Source organism: Euprymna scolopes, chromosome 19, assembly GCF_053919585.1.
Source record: "Euprymna scolopes isolate OS-2025 chromosome 19, ASM5391958v1, whole genome shotgun sequence".
NCBI lineage: Eukaryota > Metazoa > Mollusca > Cephalopoda > Sepiida > Sepiolidae > Euprymna > Euprymna scolopes.
In genome coordinates this window covers 127442004-127462162 of record NC_136500.1, presented here as the reverse complement: position 1 = coordinate 127462162, position 20159 = coordinate 127442004, and the positions used below count along the sequence as shown (strand labels likewise).

At 33.9% G+C, this 20159-nt stretch overlaps 1 protein-coding gene across 1 annotated transcript in view; it reads right to left on the bottom strand.

Annotated features, from left to right (window-relative positions):
- Window positions 1-20159, bottom strand: part of LOC145239967 (integrator complex subunit 9-like) — a 137057-nt gene that overhangs the window by 80013 nt on the left and 36885 nt on the right. The window contains exons 6-7 of the mRNA XM_080103554.1: window positions 19707-19793; window positions 15554-15674 (exon numbers count right to left, since the gene is read on the bottom strand). Of these exons, the coding sequence (XP_079959680.1) occupies window positions 15554-15674; window positions 19707-19793 (208 nt within the window). The remainder of the gene's footprint in view (window positions 1-15553; window positions 15675-19706; window positions 19794-20159) is intronic.

The window sequence follows — 20159 nt, the reverse complement described above, 5'->3', positions numbered from 1 at the left end:
AAATAATGTTTAGAAATCACATTTTACGACTATAAGATAGACTAGTATGGATACCCGGTGTTGCCTGGTTGGAGAGAGGCGATTGAGCAACCAACTCCCAGCCCTAAAAAAAAACAAACTTTTCTTCAATTAGCTGCAGAAAGCAGGATTGAACGTGCAACACGGGAGAGAAAAAGGAAGTGAAAAAAAGCAAACACGCTAGCTGTTTCGGCCACAGCGACTTATGATGTCACAGGCCTTCGAAACAACGTTTTATAAATGTACGTTGAGCATGGTAGGACTTGAAAAATGTGTTAACGCAAAACACTGACCCCTCCTTGCAAAAAACAGCCCAGTTGGCCAGGACAGAATTAATCTTTTGGGACAATTTTTACATATTTTTCATCTGGGCCATCAATCTTTCTAACGATACCAATTTTGTCATGGTCCGATGCGTCTGTCAAACGTTTTCAGCAGACATACAAGCAAACACAGACACACACTAACTAACACACATTTTCCCTTTTATGTATTAGACTAGCGGGGATGCCCGGCGTTGCCCGGGTGTTTGTCGGTATAAAAAAACAGTTTTGGTAGGGAGGTAGCCTCGAACCCGAAGCCTTGAGGTGAATAGCCTGATAATTTACCACGATGCTACGAGGTCAGACAAGTGATAATGGTTGAAATTAAACGTTTAAAAAGCAGGTGGTTAAACGAACGTCGATGTGTGGTTTTCTCGGTCAAACATCATGCCATAGAGAAATGAAACCACAGCGCAGTGGAATATAAAAGTCTCTGAAATAAAAGATAGGGACGACCTCGTTTTCGTAATCTAGCGAGTATATAAAAAGTTGTAAGAATGAGTGACCCCACCCCTCCCCTAAAAAAAGCTTTTGGCGGACATATGAAAAAAATGCGCACACACACACACACACACAAACACATTTTCGCTCTTATATTATAGATTATAATTTCACCTAAATTATTTTCAAATTTTTTCTAAAAAAAAAAAAAAAGTGGTAGTAGGCAGGCAGGCTCGAACCCGCAACACGAAGGCGGAAAAGAAAGTACAAAAATCTGACGTGTTACTGATGCTCCATCATCCGACTAGGAGTTCACAACATTGAAATTAAGTTGATCAAACCGATATGACGATACAATGACTTGCAAAAAATGACAACGCAAAAAAAACGTCTCCTTCCTGTAGGAAACCGACCAGTTAAGTGCGAAGGAATAAGTGTTTTTGGCTCATTTTTCAATATTTGTCGTCCAAAGGATCGAGGTTTAAAATGTTTTGTTTGGTGAGCTACCATCGCCTCTGTCGAAAGTTTTTGCAACACACACACAAACACACATTTTACCTTTTATATATATACTAGCAGGGCTACCCGGCGTTGCTCGGGACCGTATAAACAATGAAAAAACAAAAGCAGATATTGAACATATGTTTTATTCTTAGGGGAGACGAATCTTTCATCTCTATGTATTATTTGTTTTATCTACCCCCGGACTGGTATTGTTCATGTTTTATCCCTAGCATAGGTAATTTACAGCATGTATATGAAATTGTTTTACCTTAGGGAGAAGAGAACAGGTAATATACAACATAATGTGTCTATATTACATCCCTGGCAACGCCTAGAAACCAGCTAGAACATGTATTTCAGTCAATCTTTATTACATCCTGGGCTATGCCGGGAAACCAGCTAATCTCTATTTAGTGACTTGACCACCAAAATACCTCCCTAAGTGTGTCCTTTCTTTTGAACTTATTAGATATAGGTATCTAGAAATGTGTGTGAAATTTTGTTGAATGCATTGTTCACTATGATTTTCTTATTGTTCTACACAATATCAACTGTAGCGAAATAAAACAGTAAACTTAGTGTAGTGTTAGAATAAAGAGCAAAGGAAAAAATTAGAATCATATTCTGTAATTGCAAATCTAAATTTGCTAGCGTGTACCAGTATTTGCCAGGTTGTGGAAATTTGGAATTTATAACGTATGTAGTGGCCTTTTCCTAGATACCTATTGCTAAAAATTATACTTTCATTTTGTTAGAAAAATCTCTCTTCGGATGCCCTGCATCATCCAAAATAAAAACAAATATTTTTATAATTGTTTCAGTACATTGCTACACATTGTGAAATTTGTTGACGTTTGTAAAAAAAAATCATGAATGTGCTTATATTCCAAAAAAGAAAATATCAGTGCACAGTATTGAAAGTGTTTGAGATTCAAAAGTCTGTAACATTTCTACTAACTTCATAAGATGTCATGTGAGAAACTTAATTGAATATCAAGACATTATCTGAAGCGTTTTTATTTTGGTGTAACGTATGTGTTTACAGTGAACCGTAACTTTTAATAAACAGCTTGGTATGCAATGACATAGGCTAAGAATCTTAGACAAAATATATATAAATTGGAAAAATGTGTGAACAAATGAAAAAAAAATGATCCGCTCCACTTGATGACATCAAGCACAGTAATATTTTAGTGAAGAAAATATGAAATTGATGTTCAGTGATTAGTTTGGATGAATGAGAAAATGTAATTGTTTGATGCATAAAAAATAACTCATTTGCTGTATTTGATATTAAGCAGCAAAATATAGTGATTTGAATATTAAGGAAAACATCAAATCAGATTATATAAAAAAAAAGATGAAATTAGAAAATATATATTTTCTGTTTATGAGTTTTGCCAATCAAAATTTTGTGGCAGAAATTGGGTGATTACCATGCAATTTTATTTTGATAAAATTCTTAAATTATTTCAATGTTTATTATAATTTCTTATTAGTGACTTGTTATCATCAAAATCCGCCCCAAAGAGTGTCCTTTCTTTTATTAGGTATCAGAATAGGTATCCAGATTTCTACTTCTATACAAATGTGATATTTCGGATCTGTAGATAAACAATTTGTTGCATATATAAGCTGAGAATTGTTCTCTCTCATTCTCTCTCTCACACACCCACACATTCTCACTTTTATAGATATAATAGATAAATTATGCTAGATATATTTCCATGTGTCTGAATAATCTATATACAAATTTTCAAATCTGTAGATAAAAAATTTGTTGAGTATATAGGTTGAGAATTGTTCTCTCTCTCTCTCTCTCCTCTCACGCATGCTCACTTTTATAGATATAATAGATAGATTATGCTAGATATATTTCCATATGTCTGAATACACTATATAAAAATTTTCTAATCTGTAGATAAAAATTTGTTGAATATAAAGGGTGAGAATTGTTCTTACTCTCTCTCTCTCACACACAGACATATTCTCACTTTTATAGACATAATAGATAGATTATGCTAGATATATTTCCATATGTCTGAATACCCTATATACCAATTTTCAAATCTGTAGATAAAAAATTTGTTGAATATATAGGTTGAGAATTGTTCTCTCGCTCTGTCTCTCTCTCTCTTGCTACCTCACACACACACGCAAACATTCTCACTTTTATAGATATAATAGATAGATTATGCTAGATATATTTCCATATGTCTGAATACCCTATATACAAATTATCTAATCTGTAGATAAAAAATTTGTTGATTATATAGGTTGAGAATTGCTCTCTCTCTCACAGACACACACATTTTCACTTTTGTAGATATAATAGATAGATTATGCTAGATATATTTCCGTATGTATGAATACCCTTTATAACAAATTTAAAATCTGTAGATAAAAAATTTGTTGAATATATAGGTTAAGAATTGTTCTCTCTCTCTCTCTCTACCTCACACACACCCACACACACAAACATTCTGACTTTTATAGATATAATAGATAGATTATGCTAGATATATTCCATATGTCTGAATACCCTATATACAAATTTTCTAATCTGTAGATAAAAAATTTGTTGAATATTTTCAACCCTTATCCTCGAGTGGCGTCTGGGCCTTGATAAGTAGTAATGCGTATTTAGCAAAATATAAATATATATATATATAACAAATTTACTGAATTTCCATTACTAACGATTACTGTATTGTCCAATTGACTACTGCGCTTTTCAACCCTTATCCTCGAGTGGCCTCTGGGCCTTGAGAAGTAGTAATTACTAACGATTACTATATTGACCAATGGACTACTGCACTTTTTAACCCTTATCCTCGGGTGGCCTCTGGGCCTTATTGTCCAATTGACTACTGTGGACTTTTTAACTCTTATGCTCGAGTGGCCTCTGGGCCTTGATAAGTGGAAATGACCAAGTAACAAAAAATAGGTATATAACAAATTTACTGAATTTCCATTACTAACGATTACTATATTGTCCAATTGACTACTGTGCACTTTTCAATCCTTATCCTCGAGTGGCCTCTGGGCCTTGATAAATGGTAATGCGTATGTAACAAAATATACATATATATAACAAATTTACTGAATTTCCATTACTAACGATTACTATATTGTCCAATTGACTACTGCACTTTTAAACGCTTATCCTCGAGTGGCCTCTGGGCCTTGATAAGTGGTAATACCATCGAGTGGCCTCTGGGCCTTAATAAGTGGTTGTGCCTAAGTAACAAAAAATAGGTATATTACAAATATCCCGCATTTCCATTACAACCGACTACTACGGTGCACTTTTCAATCCTTATCCTCGAGTGGCCTGTGGGCTTTGATAAGTGGTAATGCGTATTTAACAAAATATTAATATATATATAACAAATTTACTGAATTTCCATTACTAACAATTACTATATTTTGTCCAATTGACTACTGCACTTTTCAACACTTATCCTCTAGTGGCCTCTGGGCCTTGATAAGTGGTAATGCCTATCTAAACAAAATATAAATATATATATAACAAATTTCCCGACTTTCCATTACTAACGATTACTATGTTGTCCAATTAACTACTGCCATTTTCAACCCTTATCCTCGGGTGGACTCTGGGCCTTATTGTCCAATTGACTACTGTGCACATTTAACTCTTATCCTCGAGATGTATCTGGGCCTTGATAAGTGGAAATGCCTAAGTAACAAAAAAATAGATATATAACAAATTTCCCAAATTTGACTACTGTGCACTTTTCAACTCTTATCCTCGAGTGGCCTCTGGGCCTTGATAAGTGGTCATATATATTTTTTACAAAATAAAAAAAAAGGTTGGAGTCGCTGAATAACTCATCCTCCCGTTAAAGCGGTTCCATCCTCTTTCCCCAATTTGACTACTGTGCACTTTTCAACTCTCGTCCTCGAGTGGACTATGGGCCTTGATAAGTGGTAATACATATTTTATGAAAAATATATATATATATATATATATATATATATATAACAAAATAGGTTGGAGTTGCTGAATAACTCATCCTCCTGTTAAAGCGGTTCCATCCTCTTTCCCAAATTTGACTACTGTGGACTTTTTAACTCTCATCCTCGAGTGGCCTATGGGCCTTGATAAGTGGTAATACATATTTTTTTATAAATATATATATATATATACCAAAACAGGTGTGAGTCGCTGAATAATTCATCCTTCTATTAAAGCGATTAAATCCTCTTTCCCAAATTTGACTACTGTGCACTTTTAAACTCTCATCCTCGTGTGGCCTATGGGCCTTGATAAGTGGTAATATATAGTTTGTACAAAATATATATATATATATATATATATATATATATATAACAAAATAGGTTGGAGTCGCTGAATCACTCATCCTCCCGTTAAAGCGGTTCCATCCTCTTTCCCGAATTTGACTAATGTGCACTTTTCAACTCTTATCCTCGAGTAGCCTATGGGCCTTGATAAGTGGTAATATATTTTTGTTATAAATATATATATATATATATATATATAAAAAATAGGTTGGAGTCGCTGAATAACTCATCCTCCCGTTAAAGCGGTTCCATCCTCTTTCCCGAATTTTACTACTATGCACTTTTCAACTCTCATCCTCGAGTGGCCTATTGTCCTTGATAAGTGGTAATATATATTTTTTAATAAAAGTATATATATATATATATATATAAAAAAATAGGTTGGAGTTGCTGAATAACTCATCCTCCCGTTAAAGCGGTTCCATCCTCTTTACCGTATTTTTTATACAGTGCACTATTCAACTCTCATCCTCGAGTGGCCTATTGTCCTTGATAAGTGGTAATATATATTTTTTAATAAATATAGATATAAATATATATATAAAAAAACAGGTTGGAGTCGCTGAATAACTCATCCTCCCGTGAAAGCGGTTCCATCCTCTTTCCCGAATTTGACTACTGTGCACTTTTCAACTCTAATCCTCGAGTGTCCTATGGGCCTTGATAAGTAGTAATATATATTTTTTACAAAAATATATACATACATATATATAACAAAATAGGTTGGAGTCACTGAATAATTCATCCTCCTCTTAAAGCGGTTCCATCATCTTTGCCGAATTTGACTACTGTGCACTTTTAAACTCTCATCCTCGTGTGGCCTATGGGCCTTGATAAGTGGTAATATATATTTAAAAATAAATATAGATATAAATATATATATACCAAAATAGGTTGGAGTCGCTGAATAACTCATCCTCCCGTTAAAGCGGTTCCATCCTCTTTCCCAGATTTGACTGCTGTGCACTTTTCAACTCTAATCCTCGAGTGTCCTATGGGCCTTGATAAGTAGTAATATATATTTTTTACAAAAATATATACATACATATATGTAACAAAATAGGTTGGAGTCACTGAATAATTCATCCTCCTCTTAAAGCGGTTCCGTCATCTTTGCCGAATTTGACTACTGTGCACTTTTAAACTTTCATCCTCGAGTGGCCTATAGGCCTTGATAAGTGGTAATAGTTTGTACAATAGTTTGTACAATATATATATCTATATATATATATTACAAAATAGGTAAGAGAGAGAGAAGAGGGTGAGAGAGAGAGAAGAGAAAGAGGTAGAGAGAGAAGAGGGTGAGAGAGAGCAGAGAAGAGGGTGAGAGAGAGCAGAGAAAGAGAGAAGTGAAAGAGGTAGAGAGAGAAGAGGGTAAGAGAGAAAGAGGGTGAGAGAGAGAAGAGGGTGAGAGAGAGAGAGGTAGTGAGAGAGAGAGATAAGAGAAAGAGGTAGAGAGAGAGAGAAGAGGGTAAGACAGAGAGAGAGAGGGGTAGTGAGAGAGAGAGATAAGAGAAAGAGGTAGAGAGAGAGAGAGAAGAGGGTGAGGGAGAAAGAAGAGGGTGAGAGAGAGCAGAGGGAGAGAGAGAGAAGAGAAATAGGTAGAGAGAGAGAGATGAAGGTGAGAGAGAGCAGGGAAAGAGGGTGATAGAGAAGAGAAAGAGGTAGAGAGAGAGAGAGAGAGAAGGGTGAGAGAGAGCAGAAAAAGAGGGTGAGAGAGAGAGAAAGAGGGTCAGAGAGAGAGAGAAGAGAAAAAGGTGTACACAGAGAGTGAGAGAGAGAAGAGGGTAAGAGAGAGAGAGAGAAGAGGTTGAGAGAGAGAGAGAGATAAGAGAAAGAGGTAGAGAGAGAGAAGCGGGTGAGAGAGAGAAGAGGGTGCGAGAGAGAAGAGAAAGAGGTAGAGAGAGAGAAGCGGGTGAGAGAGAGAGAAGAGGGTGCGAGAGAGAAGAGAAAAAGGTAGAGAGAGAGAAGAGGGTGAGAGAGAGAGAAAGAGGATGAGAGAGAGAAGAGAAAGAGAGAGAGAGAAGAGGGTGATAGAGAAAGAGAGTGAGAGAGAGAAGAGAAAGAGAGAGAGAGAGAGAGAAAGAGGGTGAGAGAAGAGGGTAAATGTGCATCTTTTTTTATAGTAGGTAATGCTTGGGAGACTGTGCACATTGCCTCCTCCCCCCTCCCCCCTATAAACGCGGTTCCATTCATAAGAAAACAAACTCGTATAAAAGTAATTTTCGTGTATTTAAGCGGCCTTATACTGATAGCCACCCCTCCCCCTTCCAGTTTAACAGAGTTAGGAGGTAAAAACAAAATGGCTAAAGCCTTGTTTACATGGTAAACTATAGCAAAGAGCATAGTCATCTTTCTTCGCCGGTAAAAAACTTCAAGCAAAAATAAAAACATTTTCCCTACGTCAATTTTTATGTAATTTTGGGATTCTTCTTTTTGAAGTGCGATAAATCCGTTGGTAATAACGGTTCGACTCTTAAACTAATATTTAACTGTGTTATAGTATCAATGATACTCCTCGCAGGCAGCTTTAATGTACGTCAGAGGCTCAGCGTAGCCGACATTTTACTGAGCTGACGTCACGTCACGTGACAGCTAATGAATAATGTTAAAATGACAGGTTTTTTGGGGGGCCCCCCTGGGAGAAAAATGATCAGTTAACCCCCTTCTAGTTGTCCGTTTGACGTGAAATTTCGATATTTGTCATCCGGGTGATCAAGGTGCAATATGCTACCTAATTTGTCAACTTTGGTTGTGTCTGTCAAAAGTTTTAGCGTTACAAACAAACATACATACATACATACATACACACCGATTTTTGCCTTTTATATATATAGAAGACTAGCAGGGCTACCCGGCGTTGCTCGGGACCGTATAAACAATGAAAAAACAAAAGCAGATATTGAACATATGTTTTATTCTTAGGGGAGACGAATCTTTCATCTCTATGTATTATTTGTTTTATCTACCCCCGGACTGGTATTGTTCATGTTTTATCCCTAGCATAGGTAATTTACAGCATGTATATGAAATTGTTTTACCTTAGGGAGAAGAGAACAGGTAATATACAACATAATGTGTCTATATTACATCCCTGGCAACGCCTAGAAACCAGCTAGAACATGTATTTCAGTCAATCTTTATTACATCCTGGGCTATGCCGGGAAACCAGCTAATCTCTATTTAGTGACTTGACCACCAAAATACCTCCCTAAGTGTGTCCTTTCTTTTGAACTTATTAGATATAGGTATCTAGAAATGTGTGTGAAATTTTGTTGAATGCATTGTTCACTATGATTTTCTTATTGTTCTACACAATATCAACTGTAGCGAAATAAAACAGTAAACTTAGTGTAGTGTTAGAATAAAGAGCAAAGGAAAAAATTAGAATCATATTCTGTAATTGCAAATCTAAATTTGCTAGCGTGTACCAGTATTTGCCAGGTTGTGGAAATTTGGAATTTATAACGTATGTAGTGGCCTTTTCCTAGATACCTATTGCTAAAAATTATACTTTCATTTTGTTAGAAAAATCTCTCTTCGGATGCCCTGCATCATCCAAAATAAAAACAAATATTTTTATAATTGTTTCAGTACATTGCTACACATTGTGAAATTTGTTGACGTTTGTAAAAAAAAATCATGAATGTGCTTATATTCCAAAAAAGAAAATATCAGTGCACAGTATTGAAAGTGTTTGAGATTCAAAAGTCTGTAACATTTCTACTAACTTCATAAGATGTCATGTGAGAAACTTAATTGAATATCAAGACATTATCTGAAGCGTTTTTATTTTGGTGTAACGTATGTGTTTACAGTGAACCGTAACTTTTAATAAACAGCTTGGTATGCAATGACATAGGCTAAGAATCTTAGACAAAATATATATAAATTGGAAAAATGTGTGAACAAATGAAAAAAAAATGATCCGCTCCACTTGATGACATCAAGCACAGTAATATTTTAGTGAAGAAAATATGAAATTGATGTTCAGTGATTAGTTTGGATGAATGAGAAAATGTAATTGTTTGATGCATAAAAAATAACTCATTTGCTGTATTTGATATTAAGCAGCAAAATATAGTGATTTGAATATTAAGGAAAACATCAAATCAGATTATATAAAAAAAAAGATGAAATTAGAAAATATATATTTTCTGTTTATGAGTTTTGCCAATCAAAATTTTGTGGCAGAAATTGGGTGATTACCATGCAATTTTATTTTGATAAAATTCTTAAATTATTTCAATGTTTATTATAATTTCTTATTAGTGACTTGTTATCATCAAAATCCGCCCCAAAGAGTGTCCTTTCTTTTATTAGGTATCAGAATAGGTATCCAGATTTCTACTTCTATACAAATGTGATATTTCGGATCTGTAGATAAACAATTTGTTGCATATATAAGCTGAGAATTGTTCTCTCTCATTCTCTCTCTCACACACCCACACATTCTCACTTTTATAGATATAATAGATAAATTATGCTAGATATATTTCCATGTGTCTGAATAATCTATATACAAATTTTCAAATCTGTAGATAAAAAATTTGTTGAGTATATAGGTTGAGAATTGTTCTCTCTCTCTCTCTCTCCTCTCACGCATGCTCACTTTTATAGATATAATAGATAGATTATGCTAGATATATTTCCATATGTCTGAATACACTATATAAAAATTTTCTAATCTGTAGATAAAAATTTGTTGAATATAAAGGGTGAGAATTGTTCTTACTCTCTCTCTCTCACACACAGACATATTCTCACTTTTATAGACATAATAGATAGATTATGCTAGATATATTTCCATATGTCTGAATACCCTATATACAAATTATCTAATCTGTAGATAAAAAATTTGTTGATTATATAGGTTGAGAATTGCTCTCTCTCTCACAGACACACACATTTTCACTTTTGTAGATATAATAGATAGATTATGCTAGATATATTTCCATATGTATGAATACCCTTTATAACAAATTTAAAATCTGTAGATAAAAAATTTGTTGAATATATAGGTTAAGAATTGTTCTCTCTCTCTCTCTCTACCTCACACACACCCACACACACAAACATTCTGACTTTTATAGATATAATAGATAGATTATGCTAGATATATTCCATATGTCTGAATACCCTATATACAAATTTTCTAATCTGTAGATAAAAAATTTGTTGAATATTTTCAACCCTTATCCTCGAGTGGCGTCTGGGCCTTGATAAGTAGTAATGCGTATTTAGCAAAATATAAATATATATATATATAACAAATTTACTGAATTTCCATTACTAACGATTACTGTATTGTCCAATTGACTACTGCGCTTTTCAACCCTTATCCTCGAGTGGCCTCTGGGCCTTGAGAAGTAGTAATTACTAACGATTACTATATTGACCAATGGACTACTGCACTTTTTAACCCTTATCCTCGGGTGGCCTCTGGGCCTTATTGTCCAATTGACTACTGTGGACTTTTTAACTCTTATGCTCGAGTGGCCTCTGGGCCTTGATAAGTGGAAATGACCAAGTAACAAAAAATAGGTATATAACAAATTTACTGAATTTCCATTACTAACGATTACTATATTGTCCAATTGACTACTGTGCACTTTTCAATCCTTATCCTCGAGTGGCCTCTGGGCCTTGATAAATGGTAATGCGTATGTAACAAAATATACATATATATAACAAATTTACTGAATTTCCATTACTAACGATTACTATATTGTCCAATTGACTACTGCACTTTTAAACGCTTATCCTCGAGTGGCCTCTGGGCCTTGATAAGTGGTAATACCATCGAGTGGCCTCTGGGCCTTAATAAGTGGTTGTGCCTAAGTAACAAAAAATAGGTATATTACAAATATCCCGCATTTCCATTACAACCGACTACTACGGTGCACTTTTCAATCCTTATCCTCGAGTGGCCTGTGGGCTTTGATAAGTGGTAATGCGTATTTAACAAAATATTAATATATATATAACAAATTTACTGAATTTCCATTACTAACAATTACTATATTTTGTCCAATTGACTACTGCACTTTTCAACACTTATCCTCTAGTGGCCTCTGGGCCTTGATAAGTGGTAATGCCTATCTAAACAAAATATAAATATATATATAACAAATTTCCCGACTTTCCATTACTAACGATTACTATGTTGTCCAATTAACTACTGCCATTTTCAACCCTTATCCTCGGGTGGACTCTGGGCCTTATTGTCCAATTGACTACTGTGCACATTTAACTCTTATCCTCGAGATGTATCTGGGCCTTGATAAGTGGAAATGCCTAAGTAACAAAAAAATAGATATATAACAAATTTCCCAAATTTGACTACTGTGCACTTTTCAACTCTTATCCTCGAGTGGCCTCTGGGCCTTGATAAGTGGTCATATATATTTTTTACAAAATAAAAAAAAAGGTTGGAGTCGCTGAATAACTCATCCTCCCGTTAAAGCGGTTCCATCCTCTTTCCCCAATTTGACTACTGTGCACTTTTCAACTCTCGTCCTCGAGTGGACTATGGGCCTTGATAAGTGGTAATACATATTTTATGAAAAATATATATATATATATATATATATATATAACAAAATAGGTTGGAGTTGCTGAATAACTCATCCTCCTGTTAAAGCGGTTCCATCCTCTTTCCCAAATTTGACTACTGTGGACTTTTTAACTCTCATCCTCGAGTGGCCTATGGGCCTTGATAAGTGGTAATACATATTTTTTTATAAATATATATATATATATACCAAAACAGGTGTGAGTCGCTGAATAATTCATCCTTCTATTAAAGCGATTAAATCCTCTTTCCCAAATTTGACTACTGTGCACTTTTAAACTCTCATCCTCGTGTGGCCTATGGGCCTTGATAAGTGGTAATATATAGTTTGTACAAAATATATATATATATATATATATATATATATATATAACAAAATAGGTTGGAGTCGCTGAATCACTCATCCTCCCGTTAAAGCGGTTCCATCCTCTTTCCCGAATTTGACTAATGTGCACTTTTCAACTCTTATCTTCGAGTAGCCTATGGGCCTTGATAAGTGGTAATATATTTTTGTTATAAATATATATATATATATATATATATAAAAAATAGGTTGGAGTCGCTGAATAACTCATCCTCCCGTTAAAGCGGTTCCATCCTCTTTCCCGAATTTTACTACTATGCACTTTTCAACTCTCATCCTCGAGTGGCCTATTGTCCTTGATAAGTGGTAATATATATTTTTTAATAAAAGTATATATATATATATATATAAAAAAATAGGTTGGAGTTGCTGAATAACTCATCCTCCCGTTAAAGCGGTTCCATCCTCTTTACCGTATTTTTTATACAGTGCACTATTCAACTCTCATCCTCGAGTGGCCTATTGTCCTTGATAAGTGGTAATATATATTTTTTAATAAATATAGATATAAATATATATATAAAAAAACAGGTTGGAGTCGCTGAATAACTCATCCTCCCGTGAAAGCGGTTCCATCCTCTTTCCCGAATTTGACTACTGTGCACTTTTCAACTCTAATCCTCGAGTGTCCTATGGGCCTTGATAAGTAGTAATATATATTTTTTACAAAAATATATACATACATATATATAACAAAATAGGTTGGAGTCACTGAATAATTCATCCTCCTCTTAAAGCGGTTCCATCATCTTTGCCGAATTTGACTACTGTGCACTTTTAAACTCTCATCCTCGTGTGGCCTATGGGCCTTGATAAGTGGTAATATATATTTAAAAATAAATATAGATATAAATATATATATACCAAAATAGGTTGGAGTCGCTGAATAACTCATCCTCCCGTTAAAGCGGTTCCATCCTCTTTCCCAGATTTGACTGCTGTGCACTTTTCAACTCTAATCCTCGAGTGTCCTATGGGCCTTGATAAGTAGTAATATATATTTTTTACAAAAATATATACATACATATATGTAACAAAATAGGTTGGAGTCACTGAATAATTCATCCTCCTCTTAAAGCGGTTCCGTCATCTTTGCCGAATTTGACTACTGTGCACTTTTAAACTTTCATCCTCGAGTGGCCTATAGGCCTTGATAAGTGGTAATAGTTTGTAAAATAGTTTGTACAATATATATATCTATATATATATATTACAAAATAGGTAAGAGAGAGAGAAGAGGGTGAGAGAGAGAGAAGAGAAAGAGGTAGAGAGAGAAGAGGGTGAGAGAGAGCAGAGAAGAGGGTGAGAGAGAGCAGAGAAAGAGGGTGAGAGAGAAAGAGGGTGAGAGAAGTGAAAGAGGTAGAGAGAGAAGAGGGTAAGAGAGAAAGAGGGTGAGAGAGAGAAGAGGGTGAGAGAGAGAGAGGTAGTGAGAGAGAGAGATAAGAGAAAGAGGTAGAGAGAGAGAGAAGAGGGTAAGACAGAGAGAGAGAGGGGTAGTGAGAGAGAGAGATAAGAGAAAGAGGTAGAGAGAGAGAGAGAAGAGGGTGAGGGAGAAAGAAGAGGGTGAGAGAGAGAGAGAAGAGGGTGAGGGAGAAAGAAGAGGGTGAGAGAGAGCAGAGGGAGAGAGAGAGAAGAGAAATAGGTAGAGAGAGAGAGATGAAGGTGAGAGAGAGCAGGGAAAGAGGGTGATAGAGAAGAGAAAGAGGTAGAGAGAGAGAGAGAGAAGGGTGAGAGAGAGCAGAAAAAGAGGGTGAGAGAGAGAGAAAGAGGGTCAGAGAGAGAGAGAAGAGAAGAGAAAAAGGTGTACACAGAGAGTGAGAGAGAGAAGAGGGTAAGAGAGAGAGAGAGAAGAGGTTGAGAGAGAGAGAGATAAGAGAAAGAGGTAGAGAGAGAGAAGCGGGTGAGAGAGAGAAGAGGGTGCGAGAGAGAAGAGAAAGAGGTAGAGAGAGAGAAGCGGGTGAGAGAGAGAGAAGAGGGTGCGAGAGAGAAGAGAAAAAGGTAGAGAGAGAGAAGAGGGTGAGAGAGAGAGAAAGAGGATGAGAGAGAGAAGAGAAAGAGAGAGAGAGAAGAGGGTGATAGAGAAAGAGAGTGAGAGAGAGAAGAGAAAGAGAGAGAGAGAGAGAGAAAGAGGGTGAGAGAAGAGGGTAAATGTGCATCTTTTTTTATAGTAGGTAATGCTTGGGAGACTGTGCACATTGCCTCCTCCCCCCTCCCCCCTATAAACGCGGTTCCATTCATAAGAAAACAAACTCGTATAAAAGTAATTTTCGTGTATTTAAGCGGCCTTATACTGATAGCCACCCCTCCCACTTCCAGTTTAACAGAGTTAGGAGGTAAAAACAAAATGGCTAAAGCCTTGTTTACATGGTAAACTATAGCAAAGAGCATAGTCATCTTTCTTCGCCGGTAAAAAACTTCAAGCAAAAATAAAAACATTTTCCCTACGTCAATTTTTATGTAATTTTGGGATTCTTCTTTTTGAAGTGCGATAAATCCGTTGGTAATAACGGTTCGACTCTTAAACTAATATTTAACTGTGTTATAGTATCAATGATACTCCTCGCAGGCAGCTTTAATGTACGTCAGAGGCTCAGCGTAGCCGACATTTTACTGAGCTGACGTCACGTCACGTGACAGCTAATGAATAACAGGTTTTTTGGGGGGGCCCCCCTGGGAGAAAAATGATCAGTTAACCCCCTTCTAGTTGTCCGTTTGACGTGAAATTTCGATATTTGTCATCCGGGTGATCAAGGTGCAATATGCTACCTAATTTGTCAACTTTGGTTGTGTCTGTCAAAAGTTTTAGCGTTACAAACAAACATACATACATACATACATACACACCGATTTTTGCCTTTTATATATATAGAAGATATAGATAGATTATAATTTCATCTCAGTTATTTTCAAATTCTTTCGATCACAGACTACAAATTCTACAAATGGATAAATAATGGTTAATAAAAAGTTTAAATTAGAAATATGGTAAAACTCATTCCTAACCAATTTTTCATTAAATCCAATAATTTGGACACGAGAAAGACAAGACTCAACATCATGCAGGGTGTAACATTTGCGCCAAGTCAGGGGACGGAGTGCATCACATACAGGTGCAGGAAGAGTTCTGGAACATAAAAACAAGGAATTGGTAATTAAAAAACAATTTAAAATCAAAGACGTTAGATTAGTACTTTTTTTTTTCTTTTTTTTTTTTTTTACAAGAATTTTGTTTCAGGATTTTTGAAATAATGCTTGATAATTGGTATACTTTGGATTGTTTGGAATACTATTCTAATCTTGATTGTTATTTTCATAATGTTTGATAATTGGTATACTTTGGATTGTTTGGAATACTATTCTAATCTTGATTGTTATTTTCATAATGTTTGATAATTGGTATACTTTGGATTGTTTGGAATACTATTCTAATCTTGATTGTTATTTTCATAATGTTTGATAATTGGTATACTTTGGATTGTTTGGAATACTATTCTAATCTTGATTGTTATTTTCATAATGTTTGATAATTGGTATACTTTGGATTGTTTGGAATACTATTCTAATCTTGATTGTTATTTTCATAATGTTTGATAATTGGTATACTTTGGATTGTTTGGAATACTATTCTAATCTTGATTGTTATTTTCATAATGTTTCAGCCGATGCAACCTCCAACCTTCTTCGGGTACATCTCTGTGAACTGGGTCATCTTTGAACTCAAGAACTAATATGGAATTTTTGAATGAACTAAATCTGAAATTTTGTACATATTCCCGAAGTTTAAAAAGTTGCATCCAAAGAAGGTTGGAGGTTACATTGCACGTAATGTTGTGAAAATAATGACCAAGATGAAAAGTAAAATACAAAGTATGTTTTTTATTATTCTCATAAATTCTTTCAAAAATTAAAAGATAAATGAAAATAAAATATCTAATATTTTATTAAATAATTTCTTTCAAAATTTAGAAGATAAATGAAAATAAAATATCTAATATTTTATGAAATAATTTATTTCAAAATCTAGAAAATACTAAAAAATAAAATATCTAATATTTTATAAAATAATTTATTTAAAAAACTAGAAGATAAATGAAAATAAAATATCTAATATTTTATGAAATAATTTATTTTAAAAACTAGAAGATAAATGAAAAAAAAATATATAATATTTTATGAAATAATTTATTTTAAAAACTAGAAGATAAATGAAAATAAAATATCTAATATCTTATGAAATAATTTCTTTCAAAATCTAGAAAATACAAAAAAATAAAATAATATTTTATAAAATAATTTATTTCAAAAACTAGAAGATAAATGAAAATAAAATGTCTAATATTTTATTAAATAATTTATTTTAAAAACTAGAAGATAAATGAAAATAAAATATATAATATTTTATGAAATAATTTCTTTCAAAATCTAGAAGATACAAAAAAATAAAATATCTAATATTTTATAAAATAATTTCTTTCAAAAACTAGAAGATAAATGAAAATAAAATATCTAATATTTTATGAAATAATTTATTTCAAAAACTAGAAGATAAATGAAAATAAAATATCTAATATTTTATAAAATAATTTCTTTCAAAAACTAGAAGATAAATGAAAATAAAATATCTAATATCCAACAAAATAATTTCTTTCAAAAACAAAGACAAATAAAAATGAAACAAGAAAAGTTTCTTATAGAATAGATTTTTTTTTTACAATTAAACCCAATAAAAGGCAAATAGGAAAATAATTTGTTTAATCACAAGTTTTAAATTACACTACTTCGTTTGCTCTGAAGCTTGTTTTTTTTATCAACAATTAAATATTTGTAGAAAAGAGAATAAATATTTCTTTTAATTTAGGTATATGTCATGTATAGACTCAAAAAGATGAAAAAGTTATTAGGTTTGAAAAAAAGACACAAGATAAATATTAAGTTACTTTAGAATTCCAAATAAAGAAATACTAAATTCAACACTACAATGAACACTGCTAAATCTCAGCAACATTCTCTTTCAGCTGCTAAAAATTCAACTGCTTGCCTTCCTCAATTTGTCCTTCCAAAAGTAATTGTTCTCTTCGTATACAAATAAAAGAAAGTCTAACGACAAACACAAGTTCTTTTTTTCCACTAAAAATCAAGTGCTCAAAGTGTGAACAGACCAAATGCTTCAGAGCTGGTAACTTTCTTCTCTATTGTTACAGTAGATAACATTTAATCTGCCTTTATATTTTAAACTAGCAATAAAAACGGACAATAAACGCGAGTGTTGTCATGGAGGAGTATTGGTCCCTTCATATTCACCAAAAAGACACAAGATAAATATTAAGTTACTTTAGAATTCCAAATAAAGAAATACTAAATTCAACACTACAATGAACACTGCTAAATCTCAGCAACATTCTCTTTCAGCTGCTAAAAATTCAACTGCTTGCCTTCCTCAATTTGTCCTTCCAAAAGTAATTGTTCTCTTCGTATACAAATAAAAGAAAGTCTAACGACAAACACAAGTTCTTTTTTTCCACTAAAAATCAAGTGCTCAAAGTGTGAACAGACCAAATGCTTCAGAGCTGGTAACTTTCTTCTCTATTGTTACAGTAGATAACATTTAATCTGCCTTTATATTTTAAACTAGCAATAAAAACGGACAATAAACGCGAGTGTTGTCATGGAGGAGTATTGGTCCCTTCATATTCACCAATCTTGGGCACATACGTTGGAGTTTCTGGTGCATTTCGTCAATTTGTCGGCAGTACTTCCTTGCCGTAATTGTTTCGCCCGGATTCAAGAAGCTGTGATGGATGAGACCAACCGCAGATCACCAAACAGTCACCATAACTTTTTTTTGGTGCAATTTCGGCTTCGGAAAATGTTATGGAGCTTCTCCGGCACCCAACCACTGTGCCGAACGTCACCAGTTGTTGTAGAGGATCCACTTCTCATCACATGTCACAATCCGTTCGAGAAATGGGTCATTTTTGTTGAACGTTTTTTTGATTATCATTCAATTCATGCGGCACCCATTTATCCAATTTTTTTGACTTCCATATTTATTTTAAATGGTGAACGATTGTTGAGTGGTCAACCTTGAGTTCAACAGCTACTTCTCGTGTGGTTTTGCAGGGTTGGGCTTCAATTAAGGCTATCAAATGTTCGTTATCGACTACAGTCGGCTCTTCTCATCATTTCGAATTTCTTGAACTACCGTTGTGCCACACATTCATTAGTGGTTCCTGAGCCAAACGCATCATTGATATCATGAGCTGTCTCGGCAGCTTTTCAGCCTAGTTTGAACTGGAACAAGAAAATCATTCGAAAAGTCTGCAAAATAATTAATGAAGAAACTGAGAACGGTAACGAATAACACGATGCGATAGAGGGAAAAACGCGCTTCAAAATGATGTATAATATGGCTATATATATATATAGCCAAGTTATACATCATTTTGAGCCATGTTATACATCATTTTGAAGCGCGTTTTTTGTATTGATTTTTTATTTATATATTTATATATATATATATATATATATATATAATTTTTTTTTTTTTTCTTTTTTTACTATAATAATTAAATACCTACAGACACTAGTGTTTCATCCTTTCGGGATTCTTCAGTGCAGGGTGTCACGATTACTACCAGTCGAACGATTCGAACCCCGCGACACGAGACATCTCTGGCTCGATTAGCGGAGGCCGTATCCATTCGACTACCATTAATCGTGTGAAATAGCGTTGAATTTTAAACATTTTAATTTAAATGTTCATTACGTCAGACAGACAGTGATCAAATCGTTATACGATGATCTACGCATAAGAGCTAAATTGACCGACTTTTAATTCAACTGAAAGTGCTCAATAAATATATATATATATATATGTATGAATAAAAAATCAATACGAAAAAATATATAAATGTTTATATCTTTTCTGTATTTATTCCCTACATGTTGACGTGCAGGAATACAAAAAGTCTTTTGAAACAAACAAGAATGTTTCTTTCAAAAGCACATAATTTTCAACCAATCCTTCAATCTTCCTCAGTGTGAATATATATATATATAACATACGCATAACATTTTTGACACACAAACATATATAGAACTCAATTATAAAACACATTAAAAAATAATAAAAATCACATTAAAAAAATGTACTCACTTCATTATTTCCTCTGTTTTCCATTTCGAGGCAACTTTAGACTTGGGACTGCGCTCAACATACTTCACTAATTCTTCCATGTATTGTCTGGCAAACACAACATAATAATAATAATCACAACATAATAATAATCACAACATAATAATAATAATCACAACATAATAATAATCACTAATATAGAAAATATATATTTGATTAGTTCTAATGACAGATTAAAAAGAATGAAGTATTAATAGGATAACTGAACAGGTGACAAAGAAAGACCTCATCCTGCCTTGACAGAGTTCAAAATAGACTTTTTAGTCTAGTAGGTGATGCTCTTTTCTCTTCCCTGCAACCTTATTCTCACAGAAGAAACGTTACGAGCCTGTCTCTGTTTTAACTTTAATAGGGATGGTATAATAAAATTGTCGGGTCTGCGTTCGCGCCTGACCTCCATAGAATGGAAATATG